The sequence below is a fragment of the Leucopleurus acutus genome (genome assembly GCF_964270905.1).
Source record: "Leucopleurus acutus genome assembly, chromosome: 17".
Lineage (NCBI taxonomy): Eukaryota > Metazoa > Chordata > Mammalia > Artiodactyla > Delphinidae > Leucopleurus > Leucopleurus acutus.
The window spans coordinates 74,312,277-74,330,451 of NC_139159.1; the positions used below are offsets into that span (position 1 = coordinate 74,312,277).

General features: G+C 43.9%; 1 protein-coding gene across 3 annotated transcripts in view; it reads right to left on the reverse strand.

Moving 5' to 3' along the window:
• ADCY8 (adenylate cyclase 8) overlaps positions 1-18,175 on the reverse strand; it is a gene marked incomplete at both ends in the record, with an annotated part of 213,885 nt that overhangs the window by 22,849 nt on the left and 172,861 nt on the right. For all 3 annotated transcript variants that reach the window (XM_082858592.1, XM_082858591.1, XM_082858590.1), the window contains 2 exons: positions 4,131-4,289; positions 12,947-13,025. In XM_082858592.1, coding sequence (XP_082714718.1) covers positions 4,131-4,289; positions 12,947-13,025 — 238 coding nt within the window. The remainder of the gene's footprint in view (positions 1-4,130; positions 4,290-12,946; positions 13,026-18,175) is intronic.

The following is an 18,175-nucleotide window of genomic DNA, read 5'->3' on the forward strand; positions in this document are numbered from 1 at the left end:
TTTCCACTCATACATTCCTATTTACACACATCTCAATGCTTCTGAACACCTACACAGTACAAGTCCTGCCACACAGACACCTCCCATAACCATCATACACACACGCACACAATCCCTCATCGGGACAGACTCCCAGGGGCAGCATGGGTAGCAGCACAGTAACGGGGTAACGTGGCACAGATGGAAGAAATCTGAGGGACTGGATCAGAGCCATAGCTTAAATAGAGGAACATCACGGACCTCTCTGAACCCCAGTTTCTTCATCGCTAACGTGGGGATGACAGAACGCTCCTCTTATGGTTGTGAATAGAATGAAAGATCATTTTCATCCATTGCCTGTCTTAGTACCTGGCACACAGTAGGTGTTCAGAAAATGGTATCACATCATAATGTGTACATTCTCCAGGCAATGTGAAATTTTTCTCTGTTTAAGCCTAGCCGAGTATGAACTGTTTAAATATTTACAAAGCCACAAATAAGCTTGACAAGACTTTCTACTGAAAATGTCTTATCCATGGGATTAAGGCTGAACCTGACACTTGTTTTGCTCCAGGGGGTTTGGCCCGAATAACAGCTGATGACCTGGGGTCTTGGCGTCTCTGGTTGGTCTCCTTCCTTTCAGGATGAAGCCAGTGCATTCTTGCTCTTCCCCACTGGTTCCAAATATCTCTTTGTTTTGGTGTCTTGATTGAAAGGAGCTTTCCTCTCGTGCCTTTTCGGGGCTTCCCTCTGAGGGCTCCAGTGTTTCATCTGCCCCGTCTGCTGGTCACGGTTGATGTCCAACGACACTCTCTCTGCTTTCCTGGCTTTGTCAAGAAGCTCTTGTAACAAATCCCCTGACCTTAGGGGGCCTTAAGGAAACCAGGCCTGAGCCCAGCTCCAGAGAACTCCATCTGCTGAGGGTGTTTGGTGCCATCATCTACATCCAAGAGACTCTCAAGGGCCTGAGTTCATCAAGAGCTGATTGTTCAAGCAGCACATGACTCATGCCCTTGGCTCCTCTCCCACTGGTCTTCCTGCAGATGCTTGGATGGGAGATGAATGCTGCAGGTCTCCGCCAGTTCTACCCTAAGGCAAAGGTCACAAACCCAAATGTCTTTAGGGGACCAGCAGGTAACATAAGTGTCAGGATAAGGGTGGACAAATTGGAGAGCCCATTCCACGCCTAAAGGCAACAGATCTACCAATTAAAACAAATATGCAAGCCAACCAATCAACCAGCTGCTGGCTTGCTGATCAGATTGTCTCAGAGGCAGCCAGTTTGTGACCTTTGTCCTGTGGGTTTTGCATCCCCTGTTTAGCTTAGTTTGAAAATCCATATTGGAAGGGTTGTCCTAGTGCAGTCTCCCAGACAACCGACTTTGCCTCTGTAGCATCCTCGCAAGGGCTCTCCTCTCACCACTTGAAAGTTTCAGCAAGGGAACTCACCATTCCAGTTCTTCCACAAACCTTTAACGTGCAGGACCACAGGGGAGGTAAACTGTGCTGTGAGGACCAGTGGTGACCGAGGCTGATGTGGGCCCCGCCCTTGCGGGTCTCCATCATCGCAAGGTTCCTCAAAATGCAGAGCACAGAGATATCCCCTGTGGACTGTCCGTTCGCCCTCTGGAGTCTCACTGCGTAAGGCCAGTCCCTCTCCTGGGATAACTGTTCAGGCATTTAAAGGCATCTTTCACTTCCCTCTTGAATTACCTTTTTCTAGGTGGTTAAAGTGTGAGCCAAATGGTTTGATTTTTTTTTTTTTGCGGTACGCGGGCCTCTCACTGCTGTGGCCTCTCCCGTTGCGGAGCACAGGCTCCGGATGCGCAGGCCCAGCGGCCATGGCTCACGGGCCCAGCCGCTCCGCGGCATGTGGGATCTTCCCGGACCGGGGCACGAACCCGTGTCCCCTGCATCGGCAGGCGGACTCTCAACCACTGCACCACCAGGGAAGCCCATGGTTTGATTTTTTTTTTTCATTTCTCATCTCCCACATCCACTCCGTTATGGAGCCCTATTGACTCAAACTTGCAAAGGTACCTGGAATTCATCCACTTCTCTCCATTTTACTGCCAAATCCTAGGCCTCCTCAGCAGGCCCTTTCCTGGGCTCTTTTAGGGTCTGCTAACTGGCTTCCGGTCTTGTGACCCTTTTATCCATACCCTATCAGCAACCAGTCAGATTAGGGAACACTTGAATTTTCCAAAGGTTCCCGTAGCACTTAAAAGGGTGCCCCCAACCCTGCTATAGTCCATAAGACCTGACTGCCAGGCCCTGGCCCAGACTTTCCTCATATCACTCACTACCCTTCATCCTTGGAATGGGTCGAATAGTGTACCCCTCAAATTCATGTCCACCCAGAACCTCAGAATGTGCCCTTATTTGGAAACAGGGTCTTTGCAAATGTTATCATAGAGAGAGCCCTAAATCTAATGATTAGTGCCCTCATAAGACGAGAGGACACATGTCCTTATAAGGAGGGAGAAGGCCATGTGACCAACGCAGAGATTAGAGTGATGGGGCCACAAGCCAAGGAGCACCTGGGGGCCACCAGAAGCTGGAAGAGGAGCAAGGATTCTTCCCTAGAGACTTCAGAGGGAGCTTGCTGTTGGCACCTTGATTTCAGACTTCTGTCCTCCAGAACTGTGAGAGAATGCACTTCTGCTGCTTTTCGCCTTGCAGTTTGTGGTATTTGCTGTAACAGCCTTGGGAAACCGGTACAGTTTCTTACCCTGGCCTTCCTGTTCACCCCAAGCCCATCCTCGCCCTGTGCCTCTGCTTGTGCTGTCCTCTCTTTCCTGGACGGTCCTGCCTCTTCCCCACTCTCTTGGTATGACTTGGTCCTTCCTATCATTCAGCCACAGATCAGACGTGGCCTTCTCTGAGCGGCTCCCCCGACCACACCTGCCCTGGCCAGGTGCTACAAGCAGGTGGTCTTTGTTCACCCATCAGAGCACCCGTCATAATGTGAGTTGCCCTCACGACGTGTTTCTGAACTAGCTTGTTATCTGTCTGCCCCCGCTTGAATATAAGCTACATGATGGCAAGTCCTTGTGTATTTAATTCACCACGAGAGTCCCAGAGCCTTTTAGGGGGCTGTTATGGTGCCTATACCACAGTCTGTGCCTCATAAATATTTTTTGAATGTTTGTTGTGACTCAGATTCCTGGAAGGTTTAGTTTGCTTTGCTCAGAGAAAGCTGCCCTTTTGTGGTCAAAGACTAAGCCATATCTCACTTATTTTAGTGTCCTCAATCTTCATCCATGTTGTAGCATGTGTCAGAATTTACTTCTTTCTTTTTTAAAAATTAATTAATTATTTATTTTTTTGGCTGCATTGGGTCTTTTTTGCTGCACGCGGGCTTCCTCTAGTTGTGGCGAGTGGGGGCTACTCTTCGTTGCGGTGCGCGGGCTTCTCATCGCAGTGGCTTCTCTTGTCGCGAAGCATGGGCTCTAGGCACACGGGCTTCGGTAGTTGTGGCTCGTGGGCTCAGTAGTTGTGGCTCACGGGGTCTAGAGCACAGACTCAGTAGTTGTGGCGCACAGGCTTAGTTGCTCCACGGCATGTGGGATCTTCCCGGACCAGGGCTCGAACCCATGTCCCCCTGCATTGGCAGGCGGATTCTTAACCACTGCGCCACCAGGGAAGTCTCTACTTCTTTTTAAAGACTGAATAACATTCCACTCTATGTATAGACCACATTTTGCTTATCCATTTGTCCCTTGGGCACTTTCAACTTTTGGCTGTTTTAAATAGTGTTGCTATGACTATGAATGTGCAAATATCTCCTTGCGACCCTACTTTCAATCCTTTTGGTTATATAACCCCGAACTGGAATTGTTTTACACACACACACACACACACACACACACACGCATAAAACTTTAAAATGCCAGTTCAGTCTTGCCCTGGAGATCTTACTACATCCATCCTACACGTGAGGTACCGGATGCTGGGGAGGCCGTGTGTGCATCTCACCGTGCTGGACAGTTTGGGTGGCCTGGCGCCACGTGCTTGGCCTGGCCTCCATGCTCACGGGCTCACAGGAGGACAGGGAAATCCTCCCCGAGCTTGGGATGAGTGACCAGTGTGTCCAGTTGCAGCCCTCCCGCGGCAACCCTTCCTCCGGGACCAGGCCAGCCTGGGCTCACCTCATTGTCGCGGTCCTTCTCCAGGAAGTGGCGGGCCACGTGACTGGGCAGGATGTTCCGGAGCATGTTCTCATTGTGTTCCCTCAGCTCCTTCATCTCGTTGATCTCCTCTTTGGCCTGAACTCGCCAGAGGAAGTCCAGGCGGGCTGTGTACTCCAGCTGCGGTTCAGGGGACAGAAGGGGAAGGAAAGCTTTCAGGCACACACACGTGGGAGGCGGACAAGGCTTCTCCAGAACCCCTGACAGACGAAATAGAGCCTGAGCTGAACGTTCCGGGAGGCCTTTTGCCTGACATGAAGAGATCAGAATGTGATAGATTTCACAGGGCCGTGTACCTCCCCTTCCTAGGATTACGGCACCTATGATTTTGTAATTGTTTGTGGCCTCCACTGTACTGTAAGTGCTATGAGGTCAGGGGTCCTCTCACCAGCTGAGCATCACGTCCTTACCGTGTAGCAGTGTGCCTGGCACAGGGAAGGTGTTGCGTCACTATTTGTTGACTCAACAAATAAGTTACAATAATAAAGACAGCTAACACTTAGATGGTGCTTTTTGGATGGTACCAGGCACTATTCTACGGAATATACACGTATTAACTCCTTTCATCCATACAACAAAGCTCATAGGAAGGTATTATTATAGATCCTTATTTTACAGATGAGGAAACTGAAGCAAACTGGTGAAGTCACTTGACCAAAGTCACACACTTATTAGTGGGGAAGCCAGGATTTGAGTTTAACCCCAGAGTCCAATTCTAGAGTCTGAGCTCAGTCGAGGCAACAAGGAAGAAATGTATGAGCTAATAATGGAAGGATAGTGGATTTAGTTGTGAGACCACTATGGCCTAGAGTCCTGGTCCCACATTCAAGCACTGTAACCTGGCCTAGTACCTACATCTCTGTTTCCTTATCTCTAAAATTGGGATGAACACTCATGACCAGGCAAGCTTGGAAGAGGAATTATTTAGGAAGTTATAGGTAGAGCATGGGACTCATAGTAGGTATTTAATAACCATTAGTTCCCTCTTGTCCTAACATCCCTTTTCATTGGAAAGTGGAGAGCTTCCTTTCTAAAGAATTTCACAAGCTATACTTACCACAGCTTTGGGAAATGTCATTATTTCAAAGACTTGAACTATTAAAATGAACAGTATGCTGCACCATTAAACACATGGTTAGATGCCCTGAATTCAAGGGCTTAAGGAAATTCAGCTAGCTCTTTTCTTTCTCTTACGTGCAAATCTCAGTGCATGGCAAAAGTATGAGAAAACAGAGGTGCAACGTTATTCATTCAGCAGAATTTGTAATTGCAAAAGCTGGAAACAATCCAAGTGTTCATTTTGTTGGTTGAATAAACTATTATATACAGCTATAAAAAGAAACAAAGAATATTTCTCTGTACGTACTTTGATGGGCTGGCCTCTGAAACGGAGAAATGCATGCAGAGTTTGCCATTATTGATCTAAGGAAAGGACATATCTACATCTCTCTCTCCATATATATATATTTCTTAATTTATTTATTAAAACATTGAGGTGTAAAAAACCCATAAAAAATCATTACCGATGAGATGAGGAAGGGAAGCCTAGGGAGGGGAAATAGGGATAGAATTTAAACTTTTAAAATGGTATCTTGTTTTATAAACGTGGCTTTTGAATCATGGAAATGTTTTACTTAATTATAAAACTAAATGGATTTTTTAAAAGCTCTGTGAAAACAAACAAACAAACAAATGAAGCTACAGCCACAACCACACAGAGAGGAACTATTCCAAATGCCTCTTAACACAAGAATTTGATGGTACATTCGTAGGGAGAAATACTCTGAGGCTAGAAAGAGTGCAACAAGAATCTTAAAAGCGTTTATAACAATCACCTTGTAGGTGGTGGTGTTTGTAGTATTATTGTTAGATTATGGTATCTGAATTATAGGATAAAGCAAGTGAATAACTGTGTTGGTGTCACTGAGAACTCGAATTTTGGGGAAGGGAAAAAGGAGATGCGGATATAAGATTGATGAGGTTAAGTCCAAAGCCTAGCGTCCTATGAAAACTGGAAGGTATCACTATGAACTTATGATCTATATGTATCTCCTGGCTCTGCCTACTGAAATCAAGGTCTAGAAACAATGAAAACCTAGTAGCAATGAATCATCCCAGTGTCCAGATTGTGGTTTCAAAATATCAATTCCTACCAGAGGGACCTTGTACTCTTTGCAGAAAAGGCTGAAATTTAGGGAGGAAAATGTACAAGCTTGGAACATTTTTTGGTACCAGAAAGCAAGTAGTCAACAGAGACTGGGGTTATGTTGAAAGGAGTAGACCACCCCACTGTCAAATATACGGCAAGTTGAACTTTAATAAGAATAATAATTGCAATGGATCGAAATGAAAGACATATGTTAAAATGCAAAAGTTCACAGTGACACTTAAAACATAGAACCTCATCGATCGCATCTTGATGATGCTCAGGAACTAGCTTATTGGGAAACTTGGAAAAAATTTATAGGTGAATTAAGCATTTACCCTGCCTTTGCTTTATGAGCTGTACTTGAAGGTAACAACTAGTTGGCGAGGAGAAGGTTCTCATTTTTTGCGGTACGCGGGCCTCTCACTGTTGTGGCCTCTCCCGTTGCGGAGCACAGGCTCCGGACGAGCAGGCTCTGCGGCCATGGTTCACGGGCCCAGCCGCTCCGCGGCATGTGGGATGTTCCCGGAACCGGGCACGAACCCGTGTCCCCTGCATCGGCAGGCGGACTCCCAACCACTGCGCCACCAGGGGAGCCCGAGAAGGTTCTCTTTAAAACTGTATTCCAGCTAGCAAATTATGAAATATTGATAGAATTGGAATATCACTACCTAGAATATAAATGAATGTAGGTTATTATTGTCAAGAGCTGCTAATATCACAAAAGAGAGATAAGCAGACATTATATGCCTCTTAATAGTAGTTCACAATATTAACCAATTAAATCTTTTTGCAGAAAAATATTGAACTTGAATCTCACCAAGTTTCTAGATATAACTACCAATATAGGAAAAACAAAGGACAGAGGGATGTGTTAAATACCCCAATATAGGAAAAACAAAGGACAGAGGGATGTGTTAAATACCCCTTTAAAGGGTGCAGTCAACAAACTCTAGACTGAGAGACATTCTAGAGGTCAGTGGCTCTCACAAAATATTGCAAAAAAAAAAAAAAAAAAATGGAGGGTGCTTCTTTAGAGTAAAAAGAAATAAGAGACATATCAATCAATGGCGATATATGGACTTAAGTTGGATCCCAACTGAAACAAAATTAAAAAAAATATAAACTAATTAGGAAATTGAAACATTGCCTAAAGTCTTGAACATATGAAAGAATTACTGTTTTATTTTTTAAAGTGTGTTAATAGTATTGTGATTAGGCTGAAATTCTCTTTTAGATGCATATTGAATTATTTACAGATGAAATGATAGGACATTTGGAACTTGCCGCAAAATAATTGGGAAGGAGCAGTGAGCAAAATAAATAGGGATGTAGATGAAAAAAGACTGCACGTGAGCTGGTGACTGTCGAAGCTGTGAGTTCATTATACTATTTTACATACTTTCGTATATGTTTGAAATTTTGCATAAGAATAAATTTTTAAAAACGTAAGCGGTGGCTGCAGGTTGTATAAAAGAATGCTAGTCCTGTTCTACCATGTTGCTGTGTGACTGTGGGAAATTCATTCAACTTCTTGTATTTTGGTTCCCCTTCTAAAACATGAGGATAATTGCCTTCATCTCGTTTAATGCGAGACATGGATTATCATACGGTCTATCGTATGGACCAAAAGGCATGATGTGTGCAAAAGAATTCGGAAATGTCTAAAGTGTAGGTTTATCGAGTATTGCTATGACTTTAAGGTGTCTGCGGGTGAAAGCTGATCGAAACTCTACGCTTTCATTTTTTTTCCCTCCAGACTTAAGAGAATCGAGTTTTGATTTGTCAAGTTGCAGGACAGGATTTTATCCACAAGTTTTTCCAAATGAAATGTTTCATTTCCACCCTTAAAAAATGCAGTGTTGGTTAAAGCAAGAGATCATTTTTAAAATTTCTTTCCTGTTGAAATACTCTCATCCGACTACATTTAAATCAGAGCTATGAGTAGGGAAATCTGGAGTTCAGAAGTTGACTTAAGCAAGAATTTTGCAGTTGCGAGACAAGAACACGCTTTACATTTTGACTGCAGGTCACTGCATCTAAGGCATGTTCATAAAGAGATATTTTAGTCCAAGTACAGTCCTATCTCTTCACAAAGCCAGTCTCATGACATACGTGTCACGTATGTTTTAGACGTCCATGGAAGGAAAGCATTCCGTTTCAGTTTACTGAGTACCTACTATGTGCTAGGGGCTGGGCATATGGAGATAAGCAAAACAGTCTCTTCGTCAGCTGAGTGGCGATAGGAGAGCACAAAAAAGAAAGAGATCATTTCAACACAGTGTGGTCAGAGCAGACATGAAGAGGAAAGCAAAGCAAAGCAAAGCACCGAGTTTTTAAAAGTGACCATTCTTCAGCATCTGCTCAAGAAATGTCAATTGATTTGGAAGTGCACTCTCCTAATTTTTACCAAACCATTTAGGAACCGGCTACATGAAAAGAGTACCAAGGGAACTAATACACATTGTTCATATGTTTTGTGCCAGGCTCTTATCACAGAAAGATGACTAACACTGGCCGGGTCCTTGCCTTGGACCAGGCACTGTTCTGAGCGCTCCGTAAGTACTGAAGGTCATTTAATCACACAACAGTTCAACAAGGTAGGTACTTTATTGTACCCATTTCACAGCTGAGGAAATGGAGGCATGGTAAGGTGAAGTCAGGTGCCCAAGGACTCACAAACAGAGGCTGGGACTTGAACTCAGGGCATTTTGGCTCCAAGCTGTGGCTCTGAAGCCCTATAATCTATGTCTAGGACCTCATTCAGCTGTTCTCCCACTCTCAATAGATAACTGTTAGACTTTTCATTTTGCAGGTAAAGAAATGGCAGGTCTGGGCTGTTGAGCATCTCAAGGTCACCTATTCTCCCAGCAGCACTGCTGGGATGCAAACTTAAGAATTTCGTTCCAAGGCTTGGGTCTTTCTTTCTAAGCTGCACAATTCCAGTGCCTGTCTTTATCAGACCTAGAAGTAAGTGACTGGAGACCTGACCTCATTAATCTCTGTCTCCGTGCGCAGGTGTGACTTCCTCTGCTCTAAAGAGAGATGCTGAGGCAAAGCCCAAATCTCAGGGCTGCACGTGAATCAGGCACGAGGTAGGAGGCACCTGTCTGCTCTCTTCTGTCCCACGTTCCGGATGTTCACCTGCCTCAGAGGAGCAGGTGTTTAGCATATCGCTCCACATATGTGCAGGATGAGCCTTCCCAGTTATGCAGTTACATAACCGCCTCTGTCACTCTGGAGATGTAAAATTACACACGCTCCCACTGGGAGGCTGCTGCGTACCAGGCATCAATGGGGGTTATTCAGCCTTTAATAAAAAGAGAGGGCCTCTGAGTCACAAGGGAAAACGGTGGAAGCTGGTAGCAAACCCAGGAGCAGACGGACTTGATCCGGATGAACAGGACTCTGATGGATGTTATGAAATGACACTCGAGGTGACGCACTCCTGCGGAAAGCATCCTCTAGCAGACAGGCAGCGGAACACGGTGGAAAGTGAATGGACCTAGGAGTTCAAGCATTTGGATTCCTGTTTCTGTCTGGTCCTCCTTATTGTCTTTGTGACCTCAAGTGACTTGAGTCTCTGCTCCTGCCTTGGGACCAAATGGATAATAATACTTTCTCTGTTTGCTGTGTTCTCCTCTTTGTTGTGTTGTTGTTGTCATTGTTTGTTTGGCTGTGCTGCACGGCTTGTGGGATTTTAGTTCTCCAACCAGGAATTGAACCCGGGCCCTCAGCGGTGAAAGCACAGAGTCCTAACCACTGGACCTCCAGGGAATTCCCTGTTTGTCTCAGACTCTTGCTTTCAGAGTAAAATATTAATAGCTCACAACTTTTGAGCGCTTATTCTACGTGCAAATCACTGGGAGAGGTATATTATAATCATATTCTCATGTAATAGTATATAACAAACTTATAAAACCTGTTATTATCATACCCATTTTATAGGCGAGAAAACTGAGACAGAAAATTAAGTCAATTACTGAAGGTCACGTATTTCCTGAGTGGCGGAGTTGGCGTTTGAATATTACCTACCCCACTCCCAGGCTTACATCTGTAACTGCTACAGTTATGGGATGTAGTTATATAATTTCAAAACCTTTTGAAAGTTAAAAAGAAAAAGGAAATCAGATATCGCTTGAGCACTCAGGCCCTCACTATTCACTTATACATTCTTACTTTATACCCATCTTCATGTGAGGAGGTTATCTGCTTTCCCAGGACAAATGGAGAGTAGAATAAACGGAATCAGAACCTTAGAAAGGTTTTGCGGAAGGGAGTACTGAGAGGGGACAAAGTAATTCCTTAAGGTGCCAGAGAAGACAGAAACATCCTTCTTATTATGGAACGAAGACCCCTACTCTGAACTTGTTCTCTCTTAGCTATCTCTGAGAATTTCTCACTTGTCAGTGTAAAACCTGTGTGATGGAGTGTACGCGTGTTTTTCTATAGGATTGCCTTGTCTGACTCTGTCTTCACGGCCCTCAGATGGGCTGTCATTTGCATGTCAGACTAAGGAGTCCTCTCCTGTAACTAGAAGCCATTAAGATGTGGAGGACATGACCCCAGCTCTCACAGAAAACCAGAAAGATCTAAATATAGGAATTCTGCAAATGGCCAGACTTTGACATTTGGCTTATTGTTTCACCATAAATTCAGCTAAAACTGAAAAGCAAGGTAAGGTCATATTGCAGGATTGAATGCCCTTGGCATTGTGAAGATACGCAGACAATTCTTTCTGTCTTTCCCCAATCTAGAAAGTGGAAAGGTGGGCTTTGGAGACAGATCTGGGTTTGAATTCTAGTTCTCTCACTTACTAGCTGAGTCGCCTGACTCTCTTCATCTGTAGAACAGGATCCATAATAACGACCATTAGGGCTGTTGAGAGGATCCAATGAGGTAACACAGGTGGAGTGCCAGGCACATAGTAGGAGCTGGACACATATTAACTCTTACCCCCTTTTCTTCGATTGCCAAGTGTTATTTACTCTCTTTTCCCCTTGACTACATCTTACCATCTCGCTTTATTACAAATAACTTATGTATGTGTCTCTAGCTTCTAGGTTTTTAGCTGTTTCATCCCTGGCTTCTCAGGATGCGTTACCTCCCTGTCTCCATGGTGATTTCTGAGTGGTATGTTTCTATTTCTGCTCTGGCTGAGAGTGTTCCTGTTTTGTTTTTTTCCTTTCCTGGTTACTTTTTCGAAGCACACACAAAGAGAGAGAGACTGGGATCCACAGCGCAGCAGTGAAGCAGACAGGGCCTGGCTCTACCAGAAAGTGAGAATCTCCCCAGGTGAGGAATGTTACCGAATTTATGGTCTGAGTCTGCACGGAGAAATCGTACCGGACGTGGAGAGCAGGTGACACCTCTTGGGTGAAGCCTGTTACGATGCTCCCGTGCAGAATAATTTCCTGCTTCTTTGACTCTTGAAGTTCTTGAACAAGTCTGGTCCACACATTGCACATCCCCCATTGCATTATTTAGGGTCCGCTCTCCTCCAGGAGATAGGAGCCCTTGGGGCCAGGGATGGGATTTTGCACAGTGCTATCCATGGTGCCCATCCTATGGGGAAGTGCTATCCATGGTGCCCATCCTGGCAGATTGGGAAGTGGCATCGATACGGTAGGCACTTTATCTACTCAGGACAAATCAGTGATGAAGCGCTTCCTCTGTTTCTGTAAGGCAGTGCTCAAAATGCTGCATACAATCATCTCAAACGATGCTTCAAAACAGCCCTAGTCAGGTATTACCATCTTATTTTAGAGAGAAGGAAACAGGGGCTCAGGGAGATAAGTTACTTGCCCAAGGCCACAAATTTCTGGGAGGCAGGGCAGGATTGGAACCTTGGCCTGGATTATCCTCAAACCTGATTGGGAGTTTGGGATGGACCTGTACACACTACTATATTTAAAACAGATAACCAACAAGGACCTACAGTATAGCACAGGGAACTCTGCTCAGTACTCTGGAATAACCTAAATGGGAAAAGAATTTGAAAAAGAATAGATACAGGTATATGTGTAACTGAATCACTTTGCTGTACACCTGAAACTAACACAGCATTGTTAATCAACTATACTTCAGTATAAAATAAAAATTAAAACAAAAAACCCCCAAACTTGAATGTTTACCTAGTTTACACAACTCCTATAGTAATAGAACTGGGAGGGGTCCCAGTTTGCCTCAGGCAGAAACTGAAAAAGCTCTTTTTTTTTTAACAATAGTTTTATTGAAAGAGATATACCTAAAGGGAATGAAAACCATATTGCTCTCCAAATTATCTCCATCTTAGTTTTTATTAACTGGTGCGTGCTAGGAATTGATTCTTTAAGAATCACTTGCTGGGAATTCCCTGGAGGTTCAGTGCTTAGGACTTGGCGCCTTCACTGCTGGGGCCCGGGTTCAACCCCTGGTCAGGACACTAAGATCCTGCAAGCCACGCAGTGAGGCCAAAGGAAAAAAAAACAAAAAAAAAAAAAAAAGAAGAAGAAAAAAAAAAGAATCACCACTGGCTGCAAGCAACTAGAAGTCATTTATTGCAGAGATGAGTGGCTGCCTCTCAGGTGAACTTTATGGCAATGGGAAATGCCAAGTAATCAAAGGCAGTTAGAGGAAAATGTCAGGTTACCTGCTGTCCATGGTAGAAGACAGCGAGGAGGAACATGGCCATCAGCAGCAGTGACGCCTCCTTGGTCCCCAGGAAATCTCTGTTGGAAGAAGAAATGCAAATGGTGGCATGGTTATTGACAACCATGGAGGGACTTCAAGGAGGCCCATTAGGAAACTGAGGTTCAGACTGGAGTGGGATAAAAAGAGAGAAGCAGCTGTTTCTTGAGCTCCCACTATATGATAGGGGCTTCTCTATAAGGCTTTCATACAGGCTAATTCAGAACTCAGTTGATCCCCAAGGGCATGAGGTCACACAGATCATACCTGCTGGGAGACTCTAGAATCCAGCATCTAGACAATGAACTTACATTAATAATGATGTCTTCTATTTGCAAAACACTTTTTCTAGATTTCAAAGAGCTCTGATACTTTCTTGTCACAAAAATCCATGTGAAGACAAACATCCCCTCTTTTTCTTTAGATGTTATCCTATCTAAGAGGCAGGCAAGGTACTTGCTATGTGGCAGCCCCTGGTCTAAGTGCTATAAGAACCACACTTAGGTTTTTATATAAATTCCTATTTCAATTTTGGGCACTGTTGTTACCCTCTTTGATCTCTCTTCTACATGGCTGCTAGAATATTTTTTATCACTAAAGCCAGATCACATTACTGTTTTGTTTTATAGCTTCCCAACCACAAGCATACATATGCTCAGAACTCACTCAGAGGTAACTTGACTCTGATGTGGTTAAGGACACAGTGGGGCCCTCATGGATGAGATGCAGTGCTCAGAGAGAGTAGAAAGGGCACTAATATGGCTGCCCCTGGGCAATCTCCAGCTTTCCCTTTTCTACTCTCACTGGACACCAGCATGAGTAGCATGGGGCTTAGGGAAATGGGAGCATGATCCCAGCTGCCAAGGCCAGCTTCTCACCTAGCTTTATGCTAAAAGACCCTCCCAGCTTACACAGGGCCAGCCCCAGTCCAGCTCTCCAGGTAGAACAGGGACTTAGGAATGGAAATGTGCTTTCTCTTGGGGACGTATTGTGCACATGGGGACCCAGGGGACCAAGGAACTCTGGGCTGAAACAAGATTCAGATTTGTGAATTCCTAGCTCCGTCTGCTTTTCCTTGGAGATAAGATGCTAATAAAAGATAAAACTCACTATTATATTTCTTTTCTGTAGCTCCAGTGAGGCATATAATTATTGAGCGTCTACTGTGTACCAGGCACATGCTAGGATACAGAACTGAAGAAGGCACATTGTCTTTGCCCTCAAAACAGTTCAGAAAAGGAAAGAACCAAACAGACAGATAATTTCATAACATGATACACTGCCTAGTAAGGATACACTCTTGTTACCATGGGAATATATGGGAAGAGAAGGTAACCCAGGCTGGATATTCAGGGAAGACTCAAGAGCTGAATATGAAAGGTCGATAAGACTTTGGGAGGAAAAGGTGGGATGCATTCTATAGGTATGAGACATATATATATCTTGCTTAGCTGGCTGGTTAACAAGCCTCTAGTGTAGGGGGATAAGTAAATATCACATATCAAATGAGGCCACACGCAGACTCAGATCTATTAGAGCTGTCCACCACCAGCGCTGAAGTGAAGAGTGTTGGACTGTGAGCCATATATTGTCAATCCAGAATTTTAGGCGCTAGGACTCATTCATTCATTCAGTCACAGTCACCATAGTGCTTGTTTTGGGGAATAGGCACATTCCAGTACCACCCTTTCCTTCATGTCAATTAATTCTCTGGCCCCTGAAGTTTGTGGACTCCTGAAAAAATAATAAAAAGTCCTGAGTTTTGTAGTCATGCAGACCCAGCTTCCCATCTCGGGTCTGCTGCTGACCAGTGGTTTGACCTTGGACAAGCCACTCAATATCTCTGAGCCTCGGTTCGTGGCCCTGTGAAAGACTCTAACTGCGTTTACCTCCCTAATTGTGAGAATTAATTGACCAAATCTTGGTAACGTGTTTGGCATGGGGTGTGGCCCATGCCCCCCTCTCTTTACCCCCTAAAGCTCCCAGCACATCATCTTGGCCCTGTGGTGGCATTTTAAAAAATCACTCTTTCACATGGCTTAGTCTGAATGGGCGATGTCCTGTGTTTAGCTCCTCGTGAATAAACTCCTGCTCTGACTGGCACTTCTGATATCCTTTTCTTTGTGATGCAGAAGAGTTTTTAAAGCTTAGCAATTTATCACTTAAAACACACTTTCAAGAGAAAACATAAACACCTCTTGAATCATTTTGAAAGCAGTGGTTGACTAAAAATAGAGAGATGGCTAGATCAAATTCGGAAGAGAAGTAAAGGAAAATTATGAATGGTCTTTGAGTCTTCAGGATGTATTTCAGATGGAAAAAAATATGACCTGAGTAGAGACTACAAAATATGCACAGTAAGTCACCCTGACCAAGGAACATCCAGAAAGAGCTGGGATTTGAATTTAGAAGAGATTTTTTCTTTTTCTTTTTTTGTAGCTTCTATGACTATTTGAAGAAATTCCAAAGAGAGCCAAATGGCTGAAATCTGTACAATGTCTTCTAGCTATTGGGTGGCAGAGACATAAAACCCAGGACATTTTGAACTAATTTATTTGTATTAACAAAATCGCTAAATTAATACTATCCTCTCCCTATGCTCATAGAAAAGGACATACTAAGTGAAAACACATGTAGAATAATGTGATTCTCAAGGATACCACGATCTTTAGAGCTCATCTTATCTGATGTCTTATAAAAATTCATATTTAATTTGAGTGTTAATCATTATAGAAGTACTCATTCTAGTTGTAGTGAATTTGGAAGCTAATACAAATTCACAAATAAAAAAATAAAAATAATTATCCTTCAGCCTACCACCCAGAGAAAAACAATGGTTAATATTTTGGAATCACCTCAGTGTCATTTCCTTTTCCTTTATGCAAAAAGATATCTACGTTTACAAATTTAGAACTGTATGGTTCGTACTGTTTTGTAACCTACTTTTGCACTTAGTAGGTATTATGAAAAGAATTCCGTGTAATTAAATACTTTACAATGTGAATTTAATGGATTCATCCAATTCCATATTATGTGTACCATACATAATACAATAGTCCTGGCAAGCCTTTTAATTTATTGGTTGAAAACTGAGGCCCAGAGAGAAGAAGGCACTGGCTTAAGGTCACACAGCTGATTTGTGTCCCAGCCAGGATGAGAATTCACATCTCAGGCACCAAGTTCGGAACATTAGCGACTGAGCACCTGAAGTCAAATTTTAATGTAGCGATTAGCTCCCATTTCCCCTCCTGAAACCCAAGATAAACGAGCCAGTTTGAATTTATCTTTTACTCTGTTGCCATACTAATGACTGCATTTGCTTAGCGCTGATTTTGTCATACCTCTAATAACACTTTGCATACATTGCCTACTTTAATTGTCAATAGCAACACTTAAAATATTATTATCGCTATTCTAGTAAAGCAGAAACTGAGACTCAGATGTTAAACGATACACTCCAACTCACAGATCTAGTGAATGGTGAAGGCTATCAATCCAGATCTCAACGAGGCTTTTTCTGTAGCTATCATGCCCGCCTACATGCACTTACTTATAAATACTTGCCTCTAAGCTCCTTAAGTGTCTTATTCATCTGTGAATCTGCAGGGCCTACAAAAGCCCACAACAAAGGTACGACACTTAAGTCCGAAAGCAAATTGTGCTTACAGGATGGGGAACACGAGGTTTACGGGCAACGGTGAGCAAAGATCATAGGGTTGTAGATAGATGACACTTAGCTTACTGTGAGCCAATGGTGTGATATGATTCTAAATGGAATAACATTTCCATCAGTCACTCATTCATCTCATAGTTCATTCAACAAACATTTATTTGGACACCTGCTGCCAGATACTCCACTAAGTGCCAAAAAATATGAACATGAGTAATGGCCCTTGCCCTCAAAACTCCTATTCTAATGGAAGAGGAAGACATGGCAATTAAAGATTGGAACAGACAGAGATAAGTGCAAAAAATGATAAAAAATTATGTGCACAGATTAGAAAATGAGGAATGATCAGAGTGGGCTTCCCTGAGCGGGGAGGGCCTTGAGTGTGATGGGTTGGCGGGGGAGGTGTGTGCAGAATCTGGTAACCGGCACGTGGTTTCCTGTGGCTAGATTACGGGCTATAAATGGTGACCTGTGGAGCTGCAGGAGATAAGGTTGGAGGAGTCGAGGGGACTCCAGGGAGAGCTTGGACGTTCTTGACAAGCAGGTTGAACTTTTTGTTCCTTAGAGGCAATAGGGAGACGCTTAAGGATTTTAAGAAGGATAATGTGTTGACCACATGGCTTTGACGGCTGTGAGGAGGGTGGATTGAGAGTGCAGGCTGGGGGATCAGGTAGCGTACAGCAGTCCAGAGCTGGTAGTAGGGATATTTCTAGAACAGCAGTATTTGTGGTATAGAAGGGGTCACGTCTGATAATAATCGTTAGTATTCATCAAGTGCTTATGCTATGCCAGACCTTGTGCTAAGTTTCCATGATCACATTAGATGTCTCGTATATTCCTACAACATAGGAACTATTATCATCCTCACTTTACAGATGAGAAAAGCAGGGCTTAGAGACGTCGTCACTTTTAATTAATTTGCTCAAGATCACACAGTTGGTTGATGGTGGAGATGGCATTTGAACACAGGTGGTTTAGCTCCTAAACTTGTACTCACAAATGTCATGATGTAGTCATCCCTGGAAGGGATGCTGAGGAGGATGAAACTTTAGGGACACTGATAAGACACTGGGTGCCTCCTCTGTTTTGGGCTCAGTGTCATCCGCGGAGACAGGGGGTTGTCAGGGAGGGGCCTCGTGAGACGATAGAGAGTCTGAGTATTTGGGGTCATCTCAGTGTGGATGCAGCCGGGCTGCCCTGTGCAAGGTTCTCTGTACTTTCCCAGGCACCCGACCCTCAGGAACAACCAGCAGAAATGCCCTGAACCAACGTGAACTCCTACAGGGTTGGTTAAATTCCAACAGCATGAGGAGACTGAGGCTGCCAAACGGATCCACAGTTTGACTTCTGACCCGTTGACTTATAACGCAGCTGAGAGGGAAGGCTGAACGAACTCTTCCGTTCCTTATTCATTTAATTCTGTTGATAGCAGAGTGTGGGTGAACACAAGACTAACCGATAATTGACCTTGAATCAGGAAGAAGCTGAGAAAAGCACTTGAATGTCAGCAGCAATGAATTT